This window comes from Schistocerca piceifrons, chromosome 10 (genome assembly GCF_021461385.2).
Source record: "Schistocerca piceifrons isolate TAMUIC-IGC-003096 chromosome 10, iqSchPice1.1, whole genome shotgun sequence".
NCBI lineage: Eukaryota > Metazoa > Arthropoda > Insecta > Orthoptera > Acrididae > Schistocerca > Schistocerca piceifrons.
The window spans coordinates 51758198-51782419 of NC_060147.1; the positions used below are offsets into that span (position 1 = coordinate 51758198).

General features: G+C 42.8%; 1 protein-coding gene across 1 annotated transcript in view; it reads left to right on the top strand.

Annotated features, from left to right (window-relative positions):
* LOC124719050 overlaps window positions 1–23237 on the top strand; it is an 89683-nt gene extending 66446 nt beyond the window's left edge. The window contains exons 2-6 of the mRNA XM_047244721.1: window positions 13313–13393; window positions 16392–16626; window positions 18355–18588; window positions 19528–20216; window positions 21232–23237. Coding sequence (XP_047100677.1) covers window positions 13313–13393; window positions 16392–16626; window positions 18355–18588; window positions 19528–20216; window positions 21232–22062 — 2070 coding nt within the window. The 3' untranslated portion in view covers window positions 22063–23237. The remainder of the gene's footprint in view (window positions 1–13312; window positions 13394–16391; window positions 16627–18354; window positions 18589–19527; window positions 20217–21231) is intronic.
* The last annotated feature ends 985 nt before the right edge of the window (window positions 23238–24222 follow it).

A 24222-nucleotide genomic window follows, 5' to 3' on the forward strand; every position in this document is an offset into this window, starting at 1 on the left:
TGAAACGAGCTGGAATCCTATTTCCATTAATTTTGCGACCAGAACTACTGAGGTGTGTGCTGGTGCATTGTCGTGATGGAGAAGGACTTTTTTGCGGTCCAATCGCCGGCGTTTTTCTTGCAGCTCCGTTTTCAGACGGTCCAGTAACGATGAATAATATGCACCTGTAATAGTTTTACCCTATTCCAGGTAGTCTGATGAGAATTATCCCTTGCGAATCACAAAAGACAGTCGGCATAACCTTTCCGGCCGAGGGAATGGTCTTCGCCTTTTTTGGTGCAGATTCTCCCTTGGTTACTCATTGTTTTAGGTTGTTGTTTGGTCTCAGGAGTATAGTAATGTATCCATGCTTCATCCACAGTGACGGAACGACGCTTAAAGTCCTGCGGATTCTTCCTGAACAGCTGCAAACCATCCTTGCAACACTTCACGCGATTCCGTGTTTGGTTAAGTGGAACCCATTTTGCGGATAGATTTCTCATGTTCAAATGTTTATACAAAATATTATGTACCCGTTCATTCGAGATGGCCACAGCACTAGCAATCTCACGCACCTTAACTCTTACAAACTCTTATAATCGAAGGTGCAGAGTCACCGTAATGTTTATCAAGCTTCTCTTTAGTCTCCTGAGGCGTTTTGCCTTTCATAAAGTAATGTTTAATCACCGTACAAAATTCTTTTTCATCCATTTTTTGACAATCACTCGACTTCCTTGATTCACACGAATGCCAAACACAAAGAAATATGCCAATATGGCTGAAACTTCGCATGCGTTCTTTCCAAAGATGCTAAACATGACCTCGATGCGCGCCGGTGGTCCAATCTCCCAGACTTTGCACGGACTTTTCAAACGCCCCCCGTACAAAGTCTAAGAATAGATAATAGGTTTGTTTATAAATAAATAAATCTTCTGCTACCAGTCACGATTTTTCTTTATTTTAGTATTCGCACGACGCGTTTCGAGAAATAATTCCCATTTTCAAGTGCGTTTTTTGTCTGTATTAAGCCATTCTTTTGATGTTGTTAGTGTGTGTGACTCTGCTTCATTTTGTTGACTTTTACTGTAATACATACGAAAGACGCGATTCTTTAGTTGGGTATCAATACTTTTTGTGAGGTTAGTGGCTAACTTTTAGAAGAATTTGTACTTACAGTTTTCTAATGGTCCAATTGTGTAGAGTCTCACACACACACACACACACACTTAACATCACACACAACTTGTTGTACACATTACACATCGGAAATATCTTCTATAAACAAAACAGTTACAAAGATCTTCTTACAGGTAGTCCACAGAGATAACATTAAAGGTCTTCCACAGATTATGATATGCTTTTGTACAGAGGTTATTTATCTTAACAATTTGGCTTATAAATTACTTATATTGATTGTACAATTGTGCTTATTTCTATGTTTTACTATTTTTATTTAAGTATATTATCGAAACATGTGAAGAATTTCACTGATTCACTTTCAAGTTTTTCATTTAATGTTTTATCTTCATATTTTCTGTAATGTGAATATACCTCCAGTTCTTCAAGCAAATCCATTTTATGTCCTTCATTTAGTCGGTGGAATACTTTGACATTTTGCTCTAATCTTCCAAATGGGTGTCCTGTATTATGTAAAGAAGAAAAAGAGAAAAACAAATGTATATCTAGCATTCCATACATAGGCAATGTATCACAAAAGACTGCAAATATTTTCAAAAATCACAGAGTAAAAATTGGGTTTTCTACATCTAATAAACTACAGCAAAAACTAATACCTAATATAAAATGTAATCATGATCTATATTCAGACTCTAGAATATACCAGGTAACATGCCAGGAATGCTCCAAGTTCTACATAGGACAAACAGGCCGAAATATCAACACGAGGTACACAGAGCACATTAGAGCATACACACACAACAAACACACTACATCAGCTATAGCAACATACATACATAATACAGGACACCCATTTGGAAAAATAGAGCAAAATGTCAAAGTACTCCACCGACTAAATAAAGGACATAAAATGGATTTGCTTGAAGAACTGGAGGTATATTCACATTACAGAAAATATGAAGATAAAATATTAAATGAAAAACTTGAAAGTGAATCAGTGAAATTCTTCACATGTTTCGATAATATACTTAAATAAAAATAGTAAAACATAGAAATAAGCACAATTGTACAATCAATATAAGTAATTTATAAGCCAAATTGTTAAGATAAATAACCTCTGTACAAAAGCATATCATAATCTGTGGAAGACCTTTAATGTTATCTCTGTGGACTACCTGTAAGAAGATCTTTGTAACTGTTTTGTTTATAGAAGATATTTCCGATGTGTAATGTGTACAACAAGTTGTGTGTGATGTTAAGTGTGTGTGTGTGTGTGAGAGAGACTCTACACAATTGGACCATTAGAAAACTGTAAGTACAAATTCTTCTAAATGTTAGCCACTAACCTCATAAAAAGAATTGATACCCAACTAAAGAATCGCGTCTTTCGGATGTATTGCAGTAAAAGTCAACAAAATGAAGCAGACTCACACACACTAACAACATCAAAAGAAATGGCTTAATACAGACAAAAAACGCACTTGAAAATGGGAATTATTTCTCGAAACGCGTCGTGCGAATACTAAAATAAAGAAAAATCGTGACTGGTAGCAGGAGATTGATTTATTTATAAACAAACCTATTGTTTCTACAGTCGCAGGCTTTCAAAAACCATTTATAATGGATCAAATCACAAAGTCTAAGAAACTAGATTAGGTATGTAATCACAGTCGTTATTTATTACAACGGCAGAGCAATTAGCACTAGTAGGTGTATCAATCTGAATGTGTACCAAAAATCTCTTGGGAGCAGCTTCAGACTGCTGGACTGATGTTCTGCCCCTCCATGACTTATCACAGCCTTAAAAAAAAACACTTCCAGCAGGCCTTGAGTGAGCTTATACGCCAGTACGAAAGTGCTTCGTGGTGCAGATCTGCCTCTGGCAGCGCCATAAACAACTAAAGATGAATGTTGACTGTTAATTGTACCGATAAAATCTGTTCTTGTTGAGTGAGCCACTTAAGATTACCCAGGAGGTTTTTTCAACGTAAACTGGCAGTCTTTTATTTGCTTTACATACCAGTGTGGTGTCACCGCCGGACACCACACTTGCTAGGTGGTAGCCTTTAAATCGGCCGCGGTCCGTTAGTATACGTCGGACCCGCGTGTCGCCACTGTCAGTGATTGCAGACCGAGCGCCGCCACACGGCAGGTCTAGAGAGACTTACTAGCACTCGCCCCGTTGTACAGCAGAGTTTGCCAGAGATGGATCACTGACAATTACGCTCTCATTTGCCGAGACGATAGTTATCATAGCCTTCAGCTACGTCATTTGCTACGACCTAGCAAGGCGCCATAGCATTTGATTTTGAGATTATAACATGTACCATCAAGAGCGATGTACACCAATTGTGGATTAAAGTTAAGTATTATATCAACCACGTACTTTATTTGCTACTATTAATTCCCTTAACTGTTCCAGACCTCGCGCCAGTCAGTGTGTAATTAAACGCGTGCATTTCGGCCTCCTCTAGCAACACAGTGTTGGCTCTTCGGCCAACACTTCAACCAGCATCATTAAGTGGCAAAAGTCATAAAATATAAATTATTATTTTGCGTCAAAACCGAACCTTCTGATTATAAATGTATTTAATTTCTTGTAAAAGCATTGCGAAACATTGACACGTTTTGTTGATGAATCGTCAGAAAAGTAATGTAGCCTGCCAAACTGATATTTTGCGTTCCACTCGTGTGGAAACGGCCTCCTCTAGCAACACAGTGTTGGCTCTTCGGCCAACACTTCAACCAGCATCATTAAGTGGCAAAAGTCATAAAATATAAATTATTATTTTGCGTTAAAACCGAACCTTCTGATTATAAATGTATTTAATTTCTTGTAAAAGCATTGCGAAACATTGACACGTTTTGTTGATGAATCGTCAGAAAAGTAATGTAGCCTGCCAAACTGATATTTTGCGTTCCACTCGTGTGGAAACGGCGGACTAAAAGACTCACAGTGCAACGAAGGGGACTACTAAAGAACGGGGTACAACCCGCCGGCTTTCACCAATGGCGTCAAAATTTGCCAGAGATGATTTATTACACAGATTTAACAGTAAGGCTTCATAAACAAAGGAATGCAGGAGAGAGAAAACAGATAATAGACAAATATCACGTACATTAATATTTTGAACATAACAAACCAGCGTTGTGGGTAAAGTCTTCTCAGGTATTGTTGAAAGGAAAGTGCGAGTATTAGTTGAGGACCAATTGGATGAAAATCAGTGTAGGTTTAGGCCTCTTAGAGGTTGTCAGGGCCAGATCTTTAGCTTACGGCAAATAATGGAGAAGTGTTATGAGTGGAACAGGGAATTGTATATATGCTTTATAGATCTAGAAAAGGCATATGACCGGGTTCCTAGGAGGAAGTTATTGTCTGTTCTACAAGATTATGGAATAGGAGGCAAACTTTTGCAAGCAATTAAAGGTCTTTACATGGATAGTCAGGCAGCAGTTAGAGTTGACGGTAAACTGAGTTCATGGTTCAGAGTAGTTTCAGGGGTAAGACAAGGCTGCAACCTGTCTCCAGTGTTGATCATATTATTTATGGATCATATGTTGAAAACATAACTGGCTGGGTGAGATTAAGATATGTGAACACAAAATAAGCAGTCTCGCATATGCGGATGACTTAGTTGTGATGGCAGATTCGATTGAAAGTTTGCAAAGTAATATTTCAGAGCTAGATCAGAAATGTAAGGACTATGGTATGAAGATTAGCATCTCCAAAACGAAAGTAATGTCAGTGGGAAAGAAATATTTACGGATTGAGTGCCAGATAGGAGGAACAAAGTTAGAACAGGTGGACGGTTTCAAGTACTTAGGATGCATATTCTCACAGGATGGCAACATAGTGAAAGAACTGGAAGCGAGGTGTAGCAAAGCTAATGCAGTGAGCGCTCAGCTACGATCTACTCTCTTCTGCAAGAAGGAAGTCAGTGCCAAGACTAAGTTATCTGTGCACCGTTCAATCTTTCGACCAACTTTGTTGTATGGGAGCGAAAGCTGGGTGGACTCAGGTTACCTTATCAATAAGGTTGAGGTTACGGATATGAAAGTAGCTAGGATGATTCCAGGTACTAGTAGATGGGAACAATGGCAGGAGGGTGTCCACAATGAGGAAATCAAAGAAAAACTGGGAATGAACTCTATAGATGTAGCAGTCAGGGCGAACAGGCTTAGATGGTGGGGTCATGTTACACGCATGGGAGAAGCAAGGTTACCAAAGAGACTCATGGATTCAGCAGTAGAGGGTAGGAGGAGTCGGGGCAGACCGAGGAGAAGGTACCTGGATTCGGTTAAGAATGATTTTGAAGTAATCGGTTTAACTTCAGAAGAGCACCAATGTTAGCACTGAATAGGGGATCATGGAGGAACTGTATAAGGGGGGCTATGCTCCAGACTGAACGCTGAAAGGCATAATCAGTCTTAAATGATGATGATGATGATAACGTTATGAATGTCGCTTGTTTGAGTCCTAGTACTTGTGTAAAAAAATAAAGAAAAAAGGGATAGAAGTAACGTTAGCATGGAATACCTCAGTTGACATATATATATGAGCTGTATCTCGAACTTCAGTCGATCTGTATAGGCCGGCCGTTGTGGACGAGCGGTTCTAGGCGCTTCAGTCTGGAACCGCGCTGCTGCTACGGTCGCAGGTTCGAATCCTGCCTCGGGTATGGATATGTGTGATGGATGTCCTTAGTGCTTAGAGCCATTTGAACCATTTTGATCTGTATAGGTCAGCTGCAGTACGGGATGCGAATGTAACGTAAGTCGATTTCTTCGTTTTCGTTAGCAATAGTGTCCTATTCTTCACTTGATCTATATAGGTAAGTGATAGCAGTGCTACATATGTCTATTTTTTCGTCTAGATAGCACCGGAAGACTAAACTTATCTTACGCAAACTTCTCCGCCAAAAATCCAAAACTCGCCTTGAAAGATGTTAAGAAAAATCTCATACCCACATACGCAAGAAACACAACATCACAAAAAAACACACATACATACAAGTATATAACCCCAGAAGTTCACATCAACGAAATGAGGTAAAATAATTTAAAAACTATCCACAGAAGAAAATAAAGAATGATGGATCAACCCTAAAAAATCCAAATCATTATTTTAACCATCCCGACAAATTCACGCTTTTTCTTAATTATCAGTTACCTCCCGCCCCCCCCCCCCCCCAATCCCAACCTGAAATTAACTAACAAATTTTGGAGGACACCTTTGCCCAACACGTTTAAGGAAACACTTAAATGAGCCATATGTATCGGGTAATCTACGCCTCCATGAATATTCGTCTCAATGGCTCTGTAAACTCGAAATGCGTCTTTTCCCCCTCCCTACAACATATTTTATGGCTGATCAATAGCCTGCTATACTATTAGTACAGTCCCCAGTTCATAAAGATCTGAATCCATTGTTATGATTGACGACAAGATGGTGAAAACCCCTATTCCCCAAATCCGTATATGAAGAAAAACATCGTAAATAATTACAGATCCCTCTGCAACATGATTTTCAATTAATTTCATCAAAACTTTCCTCGTTCGATTTGGAACTACTTCAAAAACTACATCATCATATTGTGGGCCTGAAATTACAGCCCACCAAATCCATAATCCCATAGTAGGTTCCTCTCTGTTGTACTTGGTTTTGCCAAAATGAGACTCATCGATTTCGACTATACCACGCAGCCCCCCCCCCCCCCGCCCCCCTCCCCAAAGGCCGCCTATGCTTTATATATTCCCCACAAACTTCCCTACGAAACGAATACCAGTCTAAAACTGTACACTCACTCACACGGCATTCATGCACACACAATCACACAGGATACTTCAACCACTAACAGTATGTAATTTTTATTACATCCCTCAAGGCCAGCTTCGATTTCTCAAACCATGTTCCTCGTCTAATTGAGCGCCATAGTCGATTCTTGCTACATCTCCATATTAATAAGTCGTGGGTACGGCGAACAGACAAATTTATCATAGATCAGACATTTGCAAAAATCGAATGGTTACCATCATATCTACGCACAAAGCCTGTTTTAAGTCTTCCATATTTATGGGAACAGATAAATTCATACCTGCAAACGAAAATCAAAAACAAAAAATTATTGTAAATGAAAACCTATTCTCCCAAATTATCTCAAACTCACTAAGAATGAAATTATTTACGCCAATTGAAACGAAAAAATGTTATGCAATGTCTGGTGCTGTCTTATAAAAACACACTCATTTATTTCAGTTTACAATGATGGCGCTTATCCACAGCAGATAACCGATTTATTATCTATGGCTCTAAAGTAAAGACCTGAATATCTATGAGTAACCTATGACGTCATTGGACAAAGCCGACGGGTTGTATCCCGTTCTTCAGTTGACCCCCAATAAATACAAGTATTCACTCAAGAACTGTAATTTTGTTGCTTGTAAACGGAACTGTCGGTACGTTTCACCTGGTCACATGTATAAACAATAACCATCGCATTAATGTTAGGAATTTCGGAGGAATCTGGTTAACTGCACTACTACATAGCGTTATTTTCTTGTTAAAACCAATGCTTGATTCCAGCTCAAATGAAAAAAAAACTGGAAGTGACAACTCCACTTCACACAATTCGTAATAACAAAGTCGGCGTCCTGCACCGAGTCATGTGACTTTGATGTTTCAGCGTAATGACGTCGCGTGCAGTCTATGTTATCTATGGTCCATGCTTGTAATCATCATCAAACTATGCATCCATAAAATGGTGGCTAAATGCACAATCGGAGCTTTAGCTTACTCTACTAATAAACCAGAACTAAAAACTTATCTCTGCTATTATCTGCGTCGCCGCAGAGAGGGAAACATTTGAAAATCCACAGAGTACAAAGTGCAAATCGCTATCGCTGCCTTACCAGAAGTGGCAGAGGACAGCGTACTTAAAATACATCGTAAGGAAAATGTCTTTCCTACGCCGGAGGCGGCAAAATGAAACTAAAATATTACAACCGATAAACTTTTTTCCCTTACATCATTTTGTGAGGGACGTTAGGGAGATTTAGCTTCGAAAAGGTTTGAAATTGTAAGATGCAAGTCGCTAAGTACATTCATTCTCAAGTACTGGATGAAGATGGTCTGCGTATTTGCGCGCGTTGGGTTACGCCGCTGGTGTTAAAGCTGTAACGTGAGAATATACCTTTTAATGAGTCCGCCTGCTTAGCTGGGTGGTAACGTGCTCGCCTACCATGAATGTAGGCACAGGCTGGATACCCAGCTGGGAATGTAGGCACGGGTTGGATACCCAGCTGGGTCGGCGATTTTCTCCGCTCGAGGAGTGGATGTTGTGTTGTGTTGTCCTCTCCATCATTTCATCGTCATCACCGGTGCGCAAGTCGCCTAATGTGGCGTCGAATGAAATAAAACTGGCGCCTTGGCGGCCGAAGTTCCCCGAATAGGGGCCTCCCGGCCAACGATGCCATACGCTTATTTCCATGTACCTCTTAACGAACACTAAAAACATTTAAATTGGAATCATAGTTATACAGGGTGATTCAAAAAGAATACCACAACTTTAAAAAAGTGTATTTAATGAAAGAAACATAATATAACCTTCTGTTATACATCATTACAAAGAGTATTTAAAAAGGTTTTTTTTTTCACTCAAAAACAAGTTCAGAGATGTTCAATATGGCCCCCTCCAGACACACGAGCAATATCAACCCGATACTCCAACTCGTTCCACACTCTCTGTAGCATATCAGGCGTAACAGTTTGGATAGCTGCTGTTATTTCTCGTTTCAAATCATCAATGGTGGCTGGGAGAGGTGGCCGAAACACCATATCCTTAAAATACCTCCATAAGAAAAAATCGCAGGGGGTAAGATCAGGGCTTCTTGGAGGCCAGTGATGAAGTGCTCTGTCACGGGCTGCCTGGCGGCCGATCCATCGCCTCGGGTAGTTGACGTTCAGGTTTCATAACTAACCTTTTTCGTAGGACTCTCCATACAGTTGATTGTGGAATTTGCAGCTCTCTGCTAGCTCTGCGAGTCGATTTTCCTGGGCTGCGAACAAATGCTTGCTGGATGCGTGCTACATTTTCATCACTCGTTCTCGGCCGTCCAGAACTTTTCCCTTTGCACAAACACCCATTCTCTGTAAACTGTTTATACCAACGTTTAATACACCACCTATCAGGAGGTTTAACACCATACTTCGTTCGAAATGCACACTGAACAACTGTCGTCGATTCACTTCTGCCGTACTCAATAACACAAAAAGCTTTCTGTTGATCGGTCGCCATCTTAGCATCAACTGACGCTGACGCCTAGTCAACAGCGCCTCAAGCGAACAAATGTACAACTAAATGAAACTTTATAGCTCCCTTAATTCGCCGACAGATAGTGCTTAGCTCTGCCTTTTGTCGTTGCAGAGTTTTAAATTCCTAAAGTTGTGGTATTATTTTTGAGTCACCCTGTATATGAAATAGCTGATAGTCAAAATGGTTCAAATGGCTCTGAGCACTATGGGGCTTAACATCTGAGGTCATCAGTCCCCTAGACTTAGAACTACTTAAACCTAACTAACCCAAGGACAATACACACATACAAGCTCGAGGCTGTACTCGAACCTGCGACCGTAGCAGCAGTGCGGTTCCGGACTGAAGCGCATAGAACCGCTCGGTCACAACGGCCGGCGATAATCAAGATTTTGTTGACCCTGGAAGCCGGTAAGATAGGCAACCTGCAATTGAAAACGTGTGCCGTGAACGGGATTAACTGCTTATATACCAGTATGTGTAACCAGAGGCAGAAATTACGCAGGAGAAATGCTCAGTATTTAAGTGTAGTTGCGTAGGACCAAAAATTGTTTTCATTAATGTTAACATTAACCATGTTTACATGTACTGTAAGCTGACTTGTTCCACATCATTTCGATAAAAGAATCGTCCAAATGATCTACGGAACATGTAACTATTTTCTGTATGGTTCACTACGTTGTCACTGTTTGGAACGTATCACAGTAGTGTGGAGGAACTTGAGACGAGCAATTTGATACGGGACACTTGTGGTCTGTCAAGTGGAGAAACTATATCAAATTGACCTTCAAAACCTGCCTGAGCTACAGCGCACGGGCGTTGCGCGAGATTTTCAGTACCACCTGTTTCTCTTCGCGCAAACTATCAGTTCAAATGGCTCTAAGCACTATGGAACTTAACATCTGAAGTCATCAGTGCCCTAGACTTAGAACTATTTAAACCTAACTAACCTAAAGACATCACACACATCCATGCCCGAGGCAGGATTCGAACCTGCGACCGTAGCAGCAGCGTGGTTCCAGAGTGTAGCGCCTCGAAGCGCTCGGGCAGAGCGGCCGGCAAACTGTCAGTCATACAAGAAAAATGAATAGGGCCTTATTTGTATTTAACTTTGTACTGAGATATACTTTTGCTGTACGCCGCGGTTTTCGAGTCATTGAAGAAATACGTATAATAGTGACATTAAACGTGTTCTATCACGAAAACCATTCGGAATGTGGCGTATATCCGTATGAAGTTTATTGCTTCAAATATTCCGCAATGTCGACAGTTACTTCTTTTATCAGAGGACATGTAAGAGGAGAAAGAAGTTCGACAGTGAAGCAAGTAGCCTACGGGAAATAATGTAGCATATATTAACGAAACGTTGAAATTGTGCACATCTGCACGGGAAGCGTGTCAGCGCAGTTCTGAGACAGAACGGATTTCGCTAGCGCCCGCAGTAGAGCGGGCGCACAAGACACACACACTACACAGGCAGGCAAGACAAGCTGCGACTTGACGGGACCCCCACCTCACAGCGAATTTCGAGGAAAGGTCCTGACAGAGTGCCTCCCACCGCGGCCACGCTATGGTTCCCCCCCTCCTCGCGATGCTATTGGCTGGCCCTGACGTCAAGGAGCTATTTTCAGCCGTGCCGGATGTCTGATAAAAGAGCGAGATTGTTCGCGCACGAGGCAGAGAGAGGTGGTGTTTCGTTGCGAGTGGATGTATTTTCGACTGCTGTCAACGTACTCACGAGTGACCGTGCACGACAGCTGCGTCCAATTGCGATCAGTGTTCCACCTGCCTGCGTTGTTCCGAACACCACACAGCCGCACCAGAGCAGCAGTAACACCGTAGCCGACCGACACCGCACTGTCACAGACAGGGAAGGTAAGTTCGCCGCTAGACACTTATGACTCTTGTCCTTAACCTTGGATGGTATAACAAGTTACCTGCCAGCAGTAAATAGAAGAAATAGCTCACCGCGGGGAAGAAAACCACCGTAGCGTGTATTATTCGAGTTATGTCGAATGTCAGATTCAAAGTGGACAGACATGTGACATGTTTTAGGGGATTGCGCAACATTGCGCAATACTTGCAAAATTCTGCAAGTCACGTGGATGTTGCCGTAATTAAGCCTTACGCATTACTAGTTCACGTAATTGAAATAAGAGGACGGGAATTACCGAGAATTTGTCTTCTGATGGAAATCGGCTTAACATGAGTGGCAATGTTCTGTTCTGACGCAGGTCGTCTCACCGTACTCCGCTATTTCGGCAGTTCTCTAAACACAGTTCTTTCGCCGTATACTCCACGTTGTTTATTTTAATATGCTGTATTTCATTAGTGATGGCAAATCGTGTAATTTTGAATTTCAAAGACGAAAGTGTAGTGGAAGGCGCGTTTGTTACTGGAAGCGACAAGTTTTACCTTTACCGACGAACGTACGTATGCGATTTATAGCTTGGAGCATTTGCGTTTCTATTTGTACTTATCTTGATTGAGTTTTCAACAAGAAATGACCGCGCGTCGTAAGTGTTAATTCATTCTCTTCTGTATCGAAGTGTAATGCTGATGCCACCGTTGTGGTATTTGTAAACCGAACGTCACGGTGTTTGATAGCTGCAGTTCAGGTTTACACCGGCTGTGCGTTTTGCGTCTTAGAACATTGCGAGAGCGAAGAATTCTTTTCCTTTCTGTGAAAGACAGAATAGAAAGACGGCGGCCGGCATAGAATGGGTCGGAATTTCTAGATCAGAGCGCAGCGCGCTGCCGTTACGTAACGCGCAATCGCCTGGGCGCAGCCGGTGATAACGCGTGTTTCTACTTCAAAGCACAGGGCGGCTTCCTTCAAACATTCTGTGTTGTAGTTGCTGCCGTGTAGTGGAAGAATCGTCCAGGGAGCTGAAATTTCACTTTTGATTCCTGTAACGGCCGGGTAAGCGAGTGTTCACAGCCAAGCAGACAATAACTAACTTCGAGTATAAGGTATCTTGTAGTCGGAGGGGACAGGATTAAATGACGATAGGCGCAAATTGAGTCATCTGAGAGTGGTCAGCCGCTGCGACACTTCTGCTCCACAAGTTTATATTCTGCTCCACTGCAGACTCGTTGCTGTAGTCCGTATTTTCCCTGTAATAAGACTGTAAAACTGCTTACGGAGCATCCAGACGGTGTGCAGTGGATCATCTCTTCCCCGTAGATTTTTGAGCAAGATAATGTGACACAGCTACTAGCGAATCACGTCATACTTCATTTGCATCATTCTTCATAATACGTGTAGTACAAATCGGGGTAAAAGCAGCGCAGTGCACCACTCTTTTCGTTTCTCTTATTTGCTTCACAATACTCGTCGGAAACTTGTCCATTATCATAAATTTATCTCTGTAGTTTAACGTTATATAACGAAAAGTTCGTGAAATAAGCACCGAATGGAGTCACTGGGCGATGTTACAGAGCAACCTTCTATTACAAACTTTATTTCACATTCGCATTCGTCGGCTTCCCAACTCATCACAAAATTATCATCTTAGGGCATAACATAAAGCTTGGGCAATGGGACATATCAATCTTATCACTACAGCTATGGTTTCAGTGGAGGTCCACTATCGCACTGTTGCCCACATTCGAATAGTTTCTCCACTTCGTCCCCAGTAATGTATAGAGCAATGCTGTGACAATCTAAGACGTACCCTTGACTTTAGGGTCTTATATGAGGTGATTGTTTTCAGATGTAAAGCAAATCATTAAGTAATATTGATGTGAATGACTGTGTGTTCATTTTTGACGATCTGAAGTTTTTCTTTGATACTTAGTGGCAAGTGTTTGATTTTGCAGGTACGATGTCTCTGTCTGAGGTGTTAAAGCATTCCACCAACATGGGCGTCTTTTTTCTGTTACAGGTTGAGAAAGACTCAACTATCCCTTTAAAAAAGCAAGCGCAAGTCGCCACCATTCGTTGTGCACATCCTGACAGACTAAAGGTAAGTAAAGCAACTCATTTCTGATTTGCTACCTAGCTGGTGAAATTAATTTGTTTTCTTCACTTGCCTATCAGTATTTCTATTTATGTTGTTTTAACAGTTTTTTTCTTTCTGCAGTAGAAGGGATAAATTTTCTGTTCTGGATTTTTCAGTTAACTTCCTTGTTAATTGTCCTAAGGAGTAAGTACTGTGTAGTTGAAACTGTATCGATAAAAGTGAACATTGTACTACCACTAATTTCTTAAACGAGGTTCTGTTCATACAAAAGCAAAAAAAAAACTTTATTTTCCTCAGACCTGTCCACAAAAAGATCTTCCGTGCATTTGTACATTTTTTTGCTGATGTAATATACTTGCATTAGAGAGCATGATTTTTTTCCACTGGACTGTGTTGGTTACTGAGTAACGCATTGTGATGTTTTGAACCCACCTTCACTTCCCATCCTCTTGTTGTACTTCTTGTCTCTGAGCAGAAGTGTTTTGTCAGAGGTTGGTAAAACTATGTCAGTGGCCCGATCACATTTTCAAAGTTATCTTTAAAATACCAGATTTGTGTTGCTCCTGTATTAGTGAGTGTGTGTGTGTGTGTGTGTGTGTGTGTGTGAGAGAGAGAGAGAGAGAGAGAGAGAGAGAGAGAGAGAGAGAGGCAAGCAGGAGCACACTTGATGAAATTAGGTTGCACATCGTGTTTTATGTGCAGCTTTTGCAGTGACCAACATCGCCCATGTGAAATAAATCATACTGCGATGGTAGTACATTGTAAGATGCAACTGCAAATTGTTGCCCAAATATATATGTGGTAGTGACCAGGCTGCTAGATATTATTGTTCCTAAGGGCGGGGTAGGCGTGGTGCGGCGGTCGCACGGTTCGGCTCGCCTCCGGAGGCCGCGCCAGCCGGGTGTCCGCCCGCCTGCGCCTACCCCCGACAGCACTGTTTGTGTTTGTCTCCTCTCGTGTTGCTAACATTGCTGGCTTCTTTTTTAAAGGTGCCTATATTTGGGCAGCAGCAGTACGCACCCTACAAAGTCAACTCCTAGAAAGTTGTGGTGCTCGAGACGAGACTCGAGTCTTAAGCATTCACGTCACCTCGGTTAACCCATTCTTTCCCAATGTGGTCCAATCTTAGCACACCTGTGGACTATCTGGTAACATTTTTTGAACTTTCTAATCTTTTATATTAATTTTTTGACGGGAGGAGGGGGGCAGTCAGGGGAGAGACGACCTGGTATTGCGACGACACTGTCCAGAGCTTTGAACAGTGATGGTTGGGTTAGGAGAGAGAGTGAGTGAGTGAATGAGTTGAGTGTGTGAGTGAGCGAGTCAGTGAGAGAGTCGCAAAAGCTCTGGAGAGAAGCGTGCTTCACCAGAATCTCTCGCCTGTCTGCTGCTGCCTTCTCGCCATAATGATCATCTCGAGTTAAGTTCAACCTCTCTGCAGAATAACCGGGCATAGCCAGTTTCATTGGCTATCTCGTGTTAGTAGATAATGCAGACTCCCTCCACTTCAATAGTACTTTATTCTGTGGCAGTACTTGAACACAGTTGTAGGCAGCAGACCCTTGGCCTCTGTTATTTATGAGTGCTGCTGCAATTGCACTGTACAGTCTGCCATATTTTGTGCTGACATTTGGAACAAACTGTAACTTTCAGTAATTCTTGAGAACAATCACATTAGTGAAGAAAGTATGTAGGGAATGCAAACAGGCTGAACTGACTGATCATTTTATTTAATGTGGAACACTGCATTATTCAGCTTCACCGTTTTGTTTAAAAATAGTGAAATTGTGGTCATAGTTGACTTAATTTGGAAATTATGTTTCTGTTAAAGAAATGCAGGTGAAGCATAGTTTAAAGCAGTGTGTGAGAAATGAACTGGAAATGAACTTGTTTTCAGATTTTTCATTAATTACTAAAATTATCATTACAAATATTAGTTGATTGCAGTTTGATGATAGTGTTAGGATGGCGTTGAATAGAGTAGAGGTTTCATTACTCATACTGGGTGTGGTGTGGCAACAGAAGAGAACTAACAGATGTTGTCAATAACATTTTGTTCTACCATAATTGGGATATTTCACATCATCTGCCACTGGCATACTGATTTTACAAATCGTGGTCTCCTCTTCACTTTTCTCGTACTGCTGGGAGGGGGGTGGTTTTGTGGGAGGAGACAGTGAGGTCATTGGATTAGGGAAGGATGGGGAAGCAAGTCAGCCGTGCCCTTTCAAAGCAACCATCCCAGCATTTGCCTGGAATGATTTAGGGATAGCATGGAAAAACTTAAATCAGAATGTTCGGACACAGTATTGAACTGTCGTCCTCCCGAATGTGAGTCCATTGTGCTATCAACTGCTGGAATGTTTGATGGAATTCCCGAAATGATGATGTTGACAGAAATACATGGGTAGAATTATTCTGAAGTAAAACTGAATTAGGAACGTGAAGTGTAAATACTACTACTACTACTACTACCATTTGGAAAGTACATAAAGCTTCATTTCCAGTTCAGAGAATGCTACTTTCTATTGTTAGTTGTTGATTTAATGACATCTCACGCTACACTACATTTTCACACATACAGCACACACTTGGCCTGTCTCAGAATTTCTGCTGTCAACACTACCACTGAACTTTTACTTCCGCCTGTTCCTTCTCCTAAATAGTGCTATGTAAAGCTATACATGAACAAAGTGGTCAAAATCACAACAGTGTACGTTTCCAGGAGGTGGAAAGTTGTTTCATATTACTGAGCATGGATGTGGCCAGCAAATTACTTTCAGGTTTTGCACCAGGAACTCAATTGTAGATGTGCTATTATGAAAGCACCCCCCCCTCCCCCCCAACACAAAAAACAAACAAACACAGACAGACAGAGAGAGAGAGAGAGAGAGAGAGAGAGAGAGAGAGAGAGAGAGAGAGAGAGAGAGAGAGAGAGAGATTGTTACCCTCTTGTTTTTTCAGAATACTCATTTTGTGCTTTTCTTTTTATTTCTAATAGCAATCGTCTGCAAGATGTCACCCGCTCAAGCCAGCACCTGCGTGGTCCTCGCCGCCTGCCCTCAACGGAGAGAAGCCACCCCTCGGCAGGAGGAATGGGCTTCCCAGTGGGGTAGGAACCCACCGTGCCTCGAAGCGGGCTCAGCCGTCACCTTTGCCGCGACCCGTGGACACCGTACCCACTCTCACGCCCTCGCCACCCTCGTCGGCGAGCTGGGCGGCTTCGCCGGAGACTCGTGAGTATAGAATTGTTATGTTCTCTCTCACAGGCGACAAAGATTCTCCTTTTCTCTGCTAGATTCACACCTCTCTGTTTCTCCCATCTTATTCACTTCCATAAGCGGCCTCTTCCCCTTCTTTACTGCCTACTATTTGCTGGTTTCAGCAGAGATTTATCCACAGGGGAGGGGGAGAAACTGAAATTGCTGTTTTCGATATTTCAGTTGGGGTCAATTTCGTGATGTGCAATGCCACAAGAGCTAATTATTAGAGGTGACACAAAAAACTTACCTGTCCTAGACAACTGATGGCCATCCACTCACTTTTAGAATGCATGAAAATCCTGTGGTGAATAAAAGCTCTGCACTTATACCAGGAGTGCAAGGGCCCCCCTCGCCCCTTTTGCAGACAACTGTGCTACCACACCTTCCCCTCACCCATTCACATTCACCGCCATCATTTCTGCTAACCACTTCCATCACCATTGCCATGCCACATTGACTACCTACCTTCCACATCTTTTTCTTCCCCTCGGCCGCCCTTCAGTCCCTACCAACCCTCCCTTTCCTACATTCACTACCATGCATCCCCTTACCACCCCCCCCAACCACTACCATCCCTCCCTACCCCTCTCCCTCACACAATCACTACCCTCCCTCCCTTCCCCTCTCCCCAACCCCTCCCACAGTCATTACCATCTCTCCCTTCCCCTCTCCCCCCCTCCCACAATCACTACTATCCCTCCCTTCCCCTCTCTCCCATCCCTCCCACAATCGCTACCATCCCCCCTTCCCCTCACCCTCCCACAGTCATCACCATACTTCCCCTCCCCTCTCCATCACTGCTTCCACATTAATTACCATCCCTCCCCCATTCCTCTCCCCTTTCACATTCACTCACATTCATTCTCGTCCCTGGTCCACTCCAGTCTCCTCCCTTCACACCTTCCACACTCATTCCTGTTGCCTCCCCTCATCTATCCAAAGTTCACACTCGTCCCTGTCCTGTATTCAACTCACTCACTCCACTCAAGATGACGACTCATCCCAGTCAGCAATAGGTTGTATATTTGAAGTGTTCTGCAGAACAACATTCCCTGAACTCCTTTGTCACATTTCGTGTTAATGTGCATATTGACCATTTGAAGTCTCCATTGTAGATGAGTAATTGTCTTTCTTTATTCCATTGTATGAGATACATTAAGTTGAGTTCATGAGTTGTGCATTCTCAATAGATTTAAGTGACTAGGGCATAAAGGAGCCTATTAACTAAGTTCTGTGAGTGACGTGGGGCAACTTTATTTGTTGTAGGCATACTATAAGGCTGCTCCAAATAACAAAAGGAGAAACCTATTTGCTGCATTGGATGTTTTAAAAAATGCTGAATTAATCCTGTTCCAACACAGTATCTGTGTACTGTTGAACCTCTGAAACAGAGATAAATTTAATGTTACTAATACACAATCAAAAAATTTGCTACTGCTGAACATATTTTATCAGGTAGTGACAGTGAACGAGCAATTAGATTACAGTTAGTTGAAGGTGAAAATTCGGACATTGTTAGGTGTGAATTTCGTCATTACACTTTTGGTGTAAATGTTTTTCTGGTTGGAATTCAGATAAAAAAGTAAAATATACAGTATGCAGAATTACTTCTCTGACTTAGTGGTTCTCAAGTTTAGAACAAACACCAGGTTCTCAAGTCTTTGGAGTCGGTTGTAATTTACGGTGTCCTCTCTCCCACAGTGACATCGCCGATGTCAGCGTCCATGTTCTTCGCAAGCTCCGCAGTCGCTCCTCAAATGGGAGAGTACGTGGGTACTCCAGAGGATTCGGAAGTGATCTCTTGCTGGGGCGAGCAGCCTCCAGACCTCGTGACGGCAGCCAGTTGCATGGAAAGCTTCATGGACCTGAAGCAGTACTGCAACACATCAGCCTTCACAGAACAACCAGAGGGTGAACTCAACACCCCAATCATAGGTGAGACTCACACATACTATATCCCAAGCTCTTTTAGAATTCTAAGATGTAGATCAATGTTAACGAAAAATGGAACAGCAAAAGAAGAGAGAAAAAGAATATGAAGGTTAAGAGTTTGTCTCCAAAAGGTCTACGGAAACTGGGCTCTAACTCTGATCAGACAGGTACAGGGAAAGGAACAGATTATGACATTCATTTAAGGAAAAATATCACACGAGGTGATTTAGGGAACTACAAAAATCTATATCACAGTGAGCAGTTGCTATTTAAATCCTATTCCTCCCAGACCGAAGTATTGTGTCTTATACAGTTTACCAGTTTGTTGCCTATAGAATTTCACTACAGAGGTAGCTGCTATGAACATAAAGCAGCTTAAAGTGAGCCTGAACAAATGAAGGTAAAACCATTATTATTGTGAGAGGGAGATTGGTAAATAAATTTATAGTGACCTGAGAAGAAAACAATGATGAACTGTGTCTGTATTGACACCCTGTGGTCGTAGGTTACCAGTGCTGAGGTAATGTGTGCTCTTTCGGGCAGATCTATCTGTGAAAACTGGTGACACATTAGAGACAACTCGTGTCGTGCCCGGTGTGGACAATGGCCAATGCGAGGAAAGGTCTTTCTGTGACTTTGCGTGTCTATCGACTACTTTTTGCGCCAGTCGTGGCGTCCGGCTGGCGTCCTGTCGGTGTAGTCAGTTGTCGGCCTCTTGATACAGGCAGTAGCAGCACACATTGCATGTTTATGTGCGCTGCTAAATGCGATATATGTTGGGATATCCTTCGAAAAAAATCACTATTTTTATCATACCATTTGTAAAAGTTCTAATTCTCACACTTGTCATGTATGAAGTATGTATGGTGCACAGCAAAATACTAATCAATTATTTTACATAAGATATGGTAGTATGGAATTAATTACTATATTCTTTTTCAGACCTTACCAAGGAACCAAACTTCGACATACCGTCTAGGACGGTCCCTGGAAATGACTCTGTCGACTACTCGTGGAGACTAAATGATACTATGGGATTAAATGATAACTACAGCATTGAGGGGTGGAAGGAGACAGAGGAGTCAGATGCCCCTGCAGAAGAAATGGATATAATGATTAGTGACAACAACAATAATAATAATAATGATGATGACAACAATAACATTAATGTGGGAAGAGACTACACAGCCAGTGAATATAACCAACTCGATCCTGCCCGTTACTCTCACGATGTGACATTCGGCAATGCTGCTATGCCATTATTCACGAAGTCGGAACTCGCAGGCACAGAGACGTACACTACTACCACTACTGCGATGACAGGTGACGAAGTGTTTCTCGTGGTCGACCGCGAAGAAGTGGTTCCGCCAGTTGCCGAAGAAGTGATAGTGAAGAACGAAGGGTGGCCGCAGCAGACGGGCCACATCATCGAGTCCGAGCCGAGTCCCGTACCGGACGACCCTGCCGGACCGAGACACTCCGCACCGGCTCGCCGGCGGCGCGGACTCAAAGTCGAGTTGCCGGTGCCGAGTGTCTCTGCGGTTGCTCTGCAGGTCACTCCGGGCACTGCTTCGGGAGACCTGTTCCAGTCGGTGCCGCAGGACTTCGATCTCATGAAGTTCCTCCTGGAGGTGAGCAAGCATACTCTTCTAGCAAATTCTTCTTGTCTACCGTGTAACTGTTGATATCAGTTGCTGGACACAAATGTGGTGTGCACGGGCAGAGGCACGCGTGTGGCGTACTGTACTGGAGAGAGGCCGAGAAACATGGAGCTGGTGTCACCTTCGTGTTTTCTGCCTTCCCCACTCCATTTGTTTGCGTTATCCTCTTCTGCTCATTCTCTACTAAAATGGTACTACACTCTGTGCATTTTATTTGTTTGTGTAATACTTAGTGCATTTCTTTCCTGTCATCCACGGTAAGGGTGCCCGTACCCGGGGCTAAAGGGGGCTGCGCCCTCTCCCCCCTACTTCTCAAGGAAAGAAATAAAATGTATAGTCGGGTGTTTTTGTTTTAAAAATGATTTAAAAGTCTGTATTCCACAGGTTTTCGATGCGCTTGGAACTGGAACTTTATTATGGCTACTTACGAGTTACCTTTTGTCTTCGTACTGTCTGGTTTGCCCTCCCATCCCACCAACTATTGGATGGGTACTCTTGCTCCATAGAGTACACATACTGGCTCTGTCGCTATAACATTAATCACCCTAATTAAAAAATTATGCCAAATGTTTACTGTGCATCATGAAATTTTTGCAACTGACTGAACTGTCAGACAGCAGCATAGTTCTTAACAGTATCTTAAGTGAACCTACTGCCGGCTTTCTCTTTGCACACCACTCTGTCTGCAGTTCAGTGTTTCCTTCACTGGAGTCTGTTATGTCCCTTCCCTTAACCTCATGTTGCGTGCAATACTGCTGTTCACTTGCTAAGATGGAAATGGCGATAACTGTAGCAGTTTACTGACACTGTGGGGCACATGCTTGTTTCTTCATTTCTGTACTTGCTGGAAATTGCTATTTAATTGTACATTCAGGATAAAGTATAAATTTTCTCAGATGATTGCACAACTTAAATTGTGTGGAGATTAGTGATAATTTCTCACATTTCTGCTCTTGATATTGACCCAATTCGATTATTGTTACAGGACGGAATGCCCGAGGAAGTGCCGGATCCGTTGGCAGCCCTGTGCAGGGACGGGTGGGTGCCCAACTCGAGCTCAGCTCGTGTTGCGCCCGCCGGCAAGAAAACTGCCCCTTCAGACGTAAAGGACGACTTACCCGACGTAAAGGACGACTTACCCCTCAGTGCCGACAAACGACGGGATGACAGGACAGTGGAGACCGACCGGCAGCACGACACGGGCAATTTGCGGGACACGGACCGGCAGCGGGAGAAGCTGCAGCTGGTCATCCGTAAGACCGACAGCCCGGACGGCCACGAAAGTCCATCGTACGCCGTTGTCCAGAGGCCACAGAGGGCGGCTTCGAGGCGAGTCCTCGAGGCTATCAAAGAAGAGCTGCAAGACGACTACGAAGAAGAAGAATACTTGCCGGACGACAGCGAGTATGGAGACGAGCTCGAACGGGAGTCGGGCGATGGTCGGCGGACGACCGGGAGGAAGCGGCGGGCGCCCCGCGGGACTCGCCGGGAGAAGACGCGGCACGAGCCTCCCAGGCAGAGGAGGCGGACGGTCTCGACTTCGTCGGCTGACGACGTCCCGATCTGTCGCCGGTACCGGGAACTGAGAGACAAGAACAACGAAGCGTCACGGAGGTCTCGCGAAAACCGCAAGATGCGTGAAGCCGAGATGCAGGAGCAACGTGAGAGGTTGGAGAGGGAGAATGCCCGGCTGAAGGTCCGTGCGGAGGAGCTGGAGAGGCTGGTGGACGCCCTGCGTAAGGCGCTTGTCGCGGCAGTGTCGACGTCTGCCAGCAGGCGGAGCACCGCGGAGGCGGAGACGCGGACCGAGGACTGAGCTGCGCCTGTCCGCCTGCAGGTGGGCAGAGGGCAGAATGAGGTGTATTTCTAAAGGGCCCCGGGCAGGGTGCCATTTGTATCGTCCGCTGATGGAGTTTGTGTCGGTGGGGTCGCAGGAGAATCGGATCGGTGAAGGCGTTTCGGAACGGGTGGGCAGTGAGAACTGTTTGGGAGGAATTAATGGACTGTTTCCGGGTATATGCCACCGACGTTTCAGTACCGGTGGTTACCATCTGGCTGACAGTCATACACGTGGATCTGATGATTGGGACTCTGTGTTCTGAGGAAAACTGGGATTAGTTTGTGTAGTCTCTGTGTGTTGTAACATTCACTGGTATACGAGCGGCGAGAGATACTTAAGTATTGCTGTATGCATAGCGAGTAAAACTGTCATCATTAACTTGATTTTGTAACATCTGATATTGTAAGTAATTTAAGAGCAGGAATAAGTGAGTTGTCAATTGTAAGTAGTGCACAGTATGTAAGTTGCAATAAGTGAAGGTGATTTACACTGCAGGATGAAGGTAAACATGTATCAGTACAAATTTTGTGTATTGTTGAAAAGACTGACTAGAGGAACACAGTTCTTTTGGGATTAAAGGAACAACAAGCACTTGGAAAGTTTTGGGGGAAAGTTTTTGGCTCTTCAGCATTTTTGTTGGTATTCTTATTTTCTTCCTGTAGTTGATGTGATTGACTCAGGAGCTGTGTGAAGTGTAAGGGAGACAGCATTACTTGTGCATTATTAACATCACATTACTGAATTTCCCAAATACGGTTTTAGCATTGTTTCTAATGTGTAAGATTCCATGTGTTGGAAATAATATAAATGAGTAGCCATAATAGGCACAATGTAAAGTGTCCCATTGATACCTTACCAATTTTTAAGTTACTTTTCTTGCCAGGCAAGTATTTGTAGTGGCTTGGTATTGTAAATACTGATGATGTACATTGTCTTCTAACTTTTGAGAAAGATCACTGTCTGACAGTGTTTAGCAATCAAGACCTTTTTATTTACATGGTACAATGCATGTACAATCTTCTTTATGTCTATTAGCATTTTTAATCACTGGTTTTATTCTGTGCAATCTTTGAACAAATGCATGATTTTATTAGTAATCAGACTGGTCAATGTGGTTAAAAGTGCAAAATAAAAGTTTTATAACAACTTCACTCCATTGTATTTCATCCAACTAACCCACAATCAATTTACAACTTCCTTGCTATGGTCTAGAACAGTTCAGTTTATTGTATTGCCACAGAATGTTGCAGACGTGTTGAAAGATTAAACATTTTGTCAAACAGAGAAGTTAATATGGCAGTTTTGCGTCTGGGCACAGTTAGAATCTCAGGCAACCAAAGTAATTGTTTGTGACAGGCATAAAATTTTGCTAAATAATTCACATGTCTCCGGAATATACGGCTGTGCACACTCTGGCTTAGGTCTTGCCTCAGGAAATGAATGTAGCATACTGTGTTAGGCTGTGGAAGTAATTAACGTAGGAGTGTCAGTGTCTGGATGGGGAGTAATTTTAATTCACATTTCACTGGGTTTAATTGTGAGGCTTTTCTGGTTGTTTATTTTATGTGGATGACCTAAAATTTAATTTGAATCAGAAGCAGAAATGGTTTGTGTTTGTATGAGATATTTTGTGCCACAAGAAGGAAAGGAGCATCGACAAAGGACTGTAGTAAATGATGAAAAAGACAGTGGTTTTACTCAATGCCCTTGCTTTAAATTTTTACGCTACAGGTGTTAATGAGCTGCTTTTAGAAAATGACTAACCGAAGCATATTCTGGCAGATTGTGAATGGATAGAACAAGACGTGTAAGTGAGACATCCCTAGAACAAATGTCAATGGTTCATCACTGTAGTATATGATATGTAGTTCATCTCATTTTTCAAACTTTCATCTCTTTATGCACGCATTTAAAAAAGGCTTGAAACTTGCAACTGAACAATTTGCAGACCTGGTAAAAGGACAAAAACACAGTCGTCACATGCTCAAAAACAAGAGTACATCAGAGATTCTCAGCTGTAATTAAACTTTTGTAGCTTGAGTAGATTTAGTAACTGTGAAATTTTAAACGGGGAGTGTTATCTGACAGCAATTAAATGCTTTGTCATTGGGTACAGTTCTGTTGCTCTTTTTAATG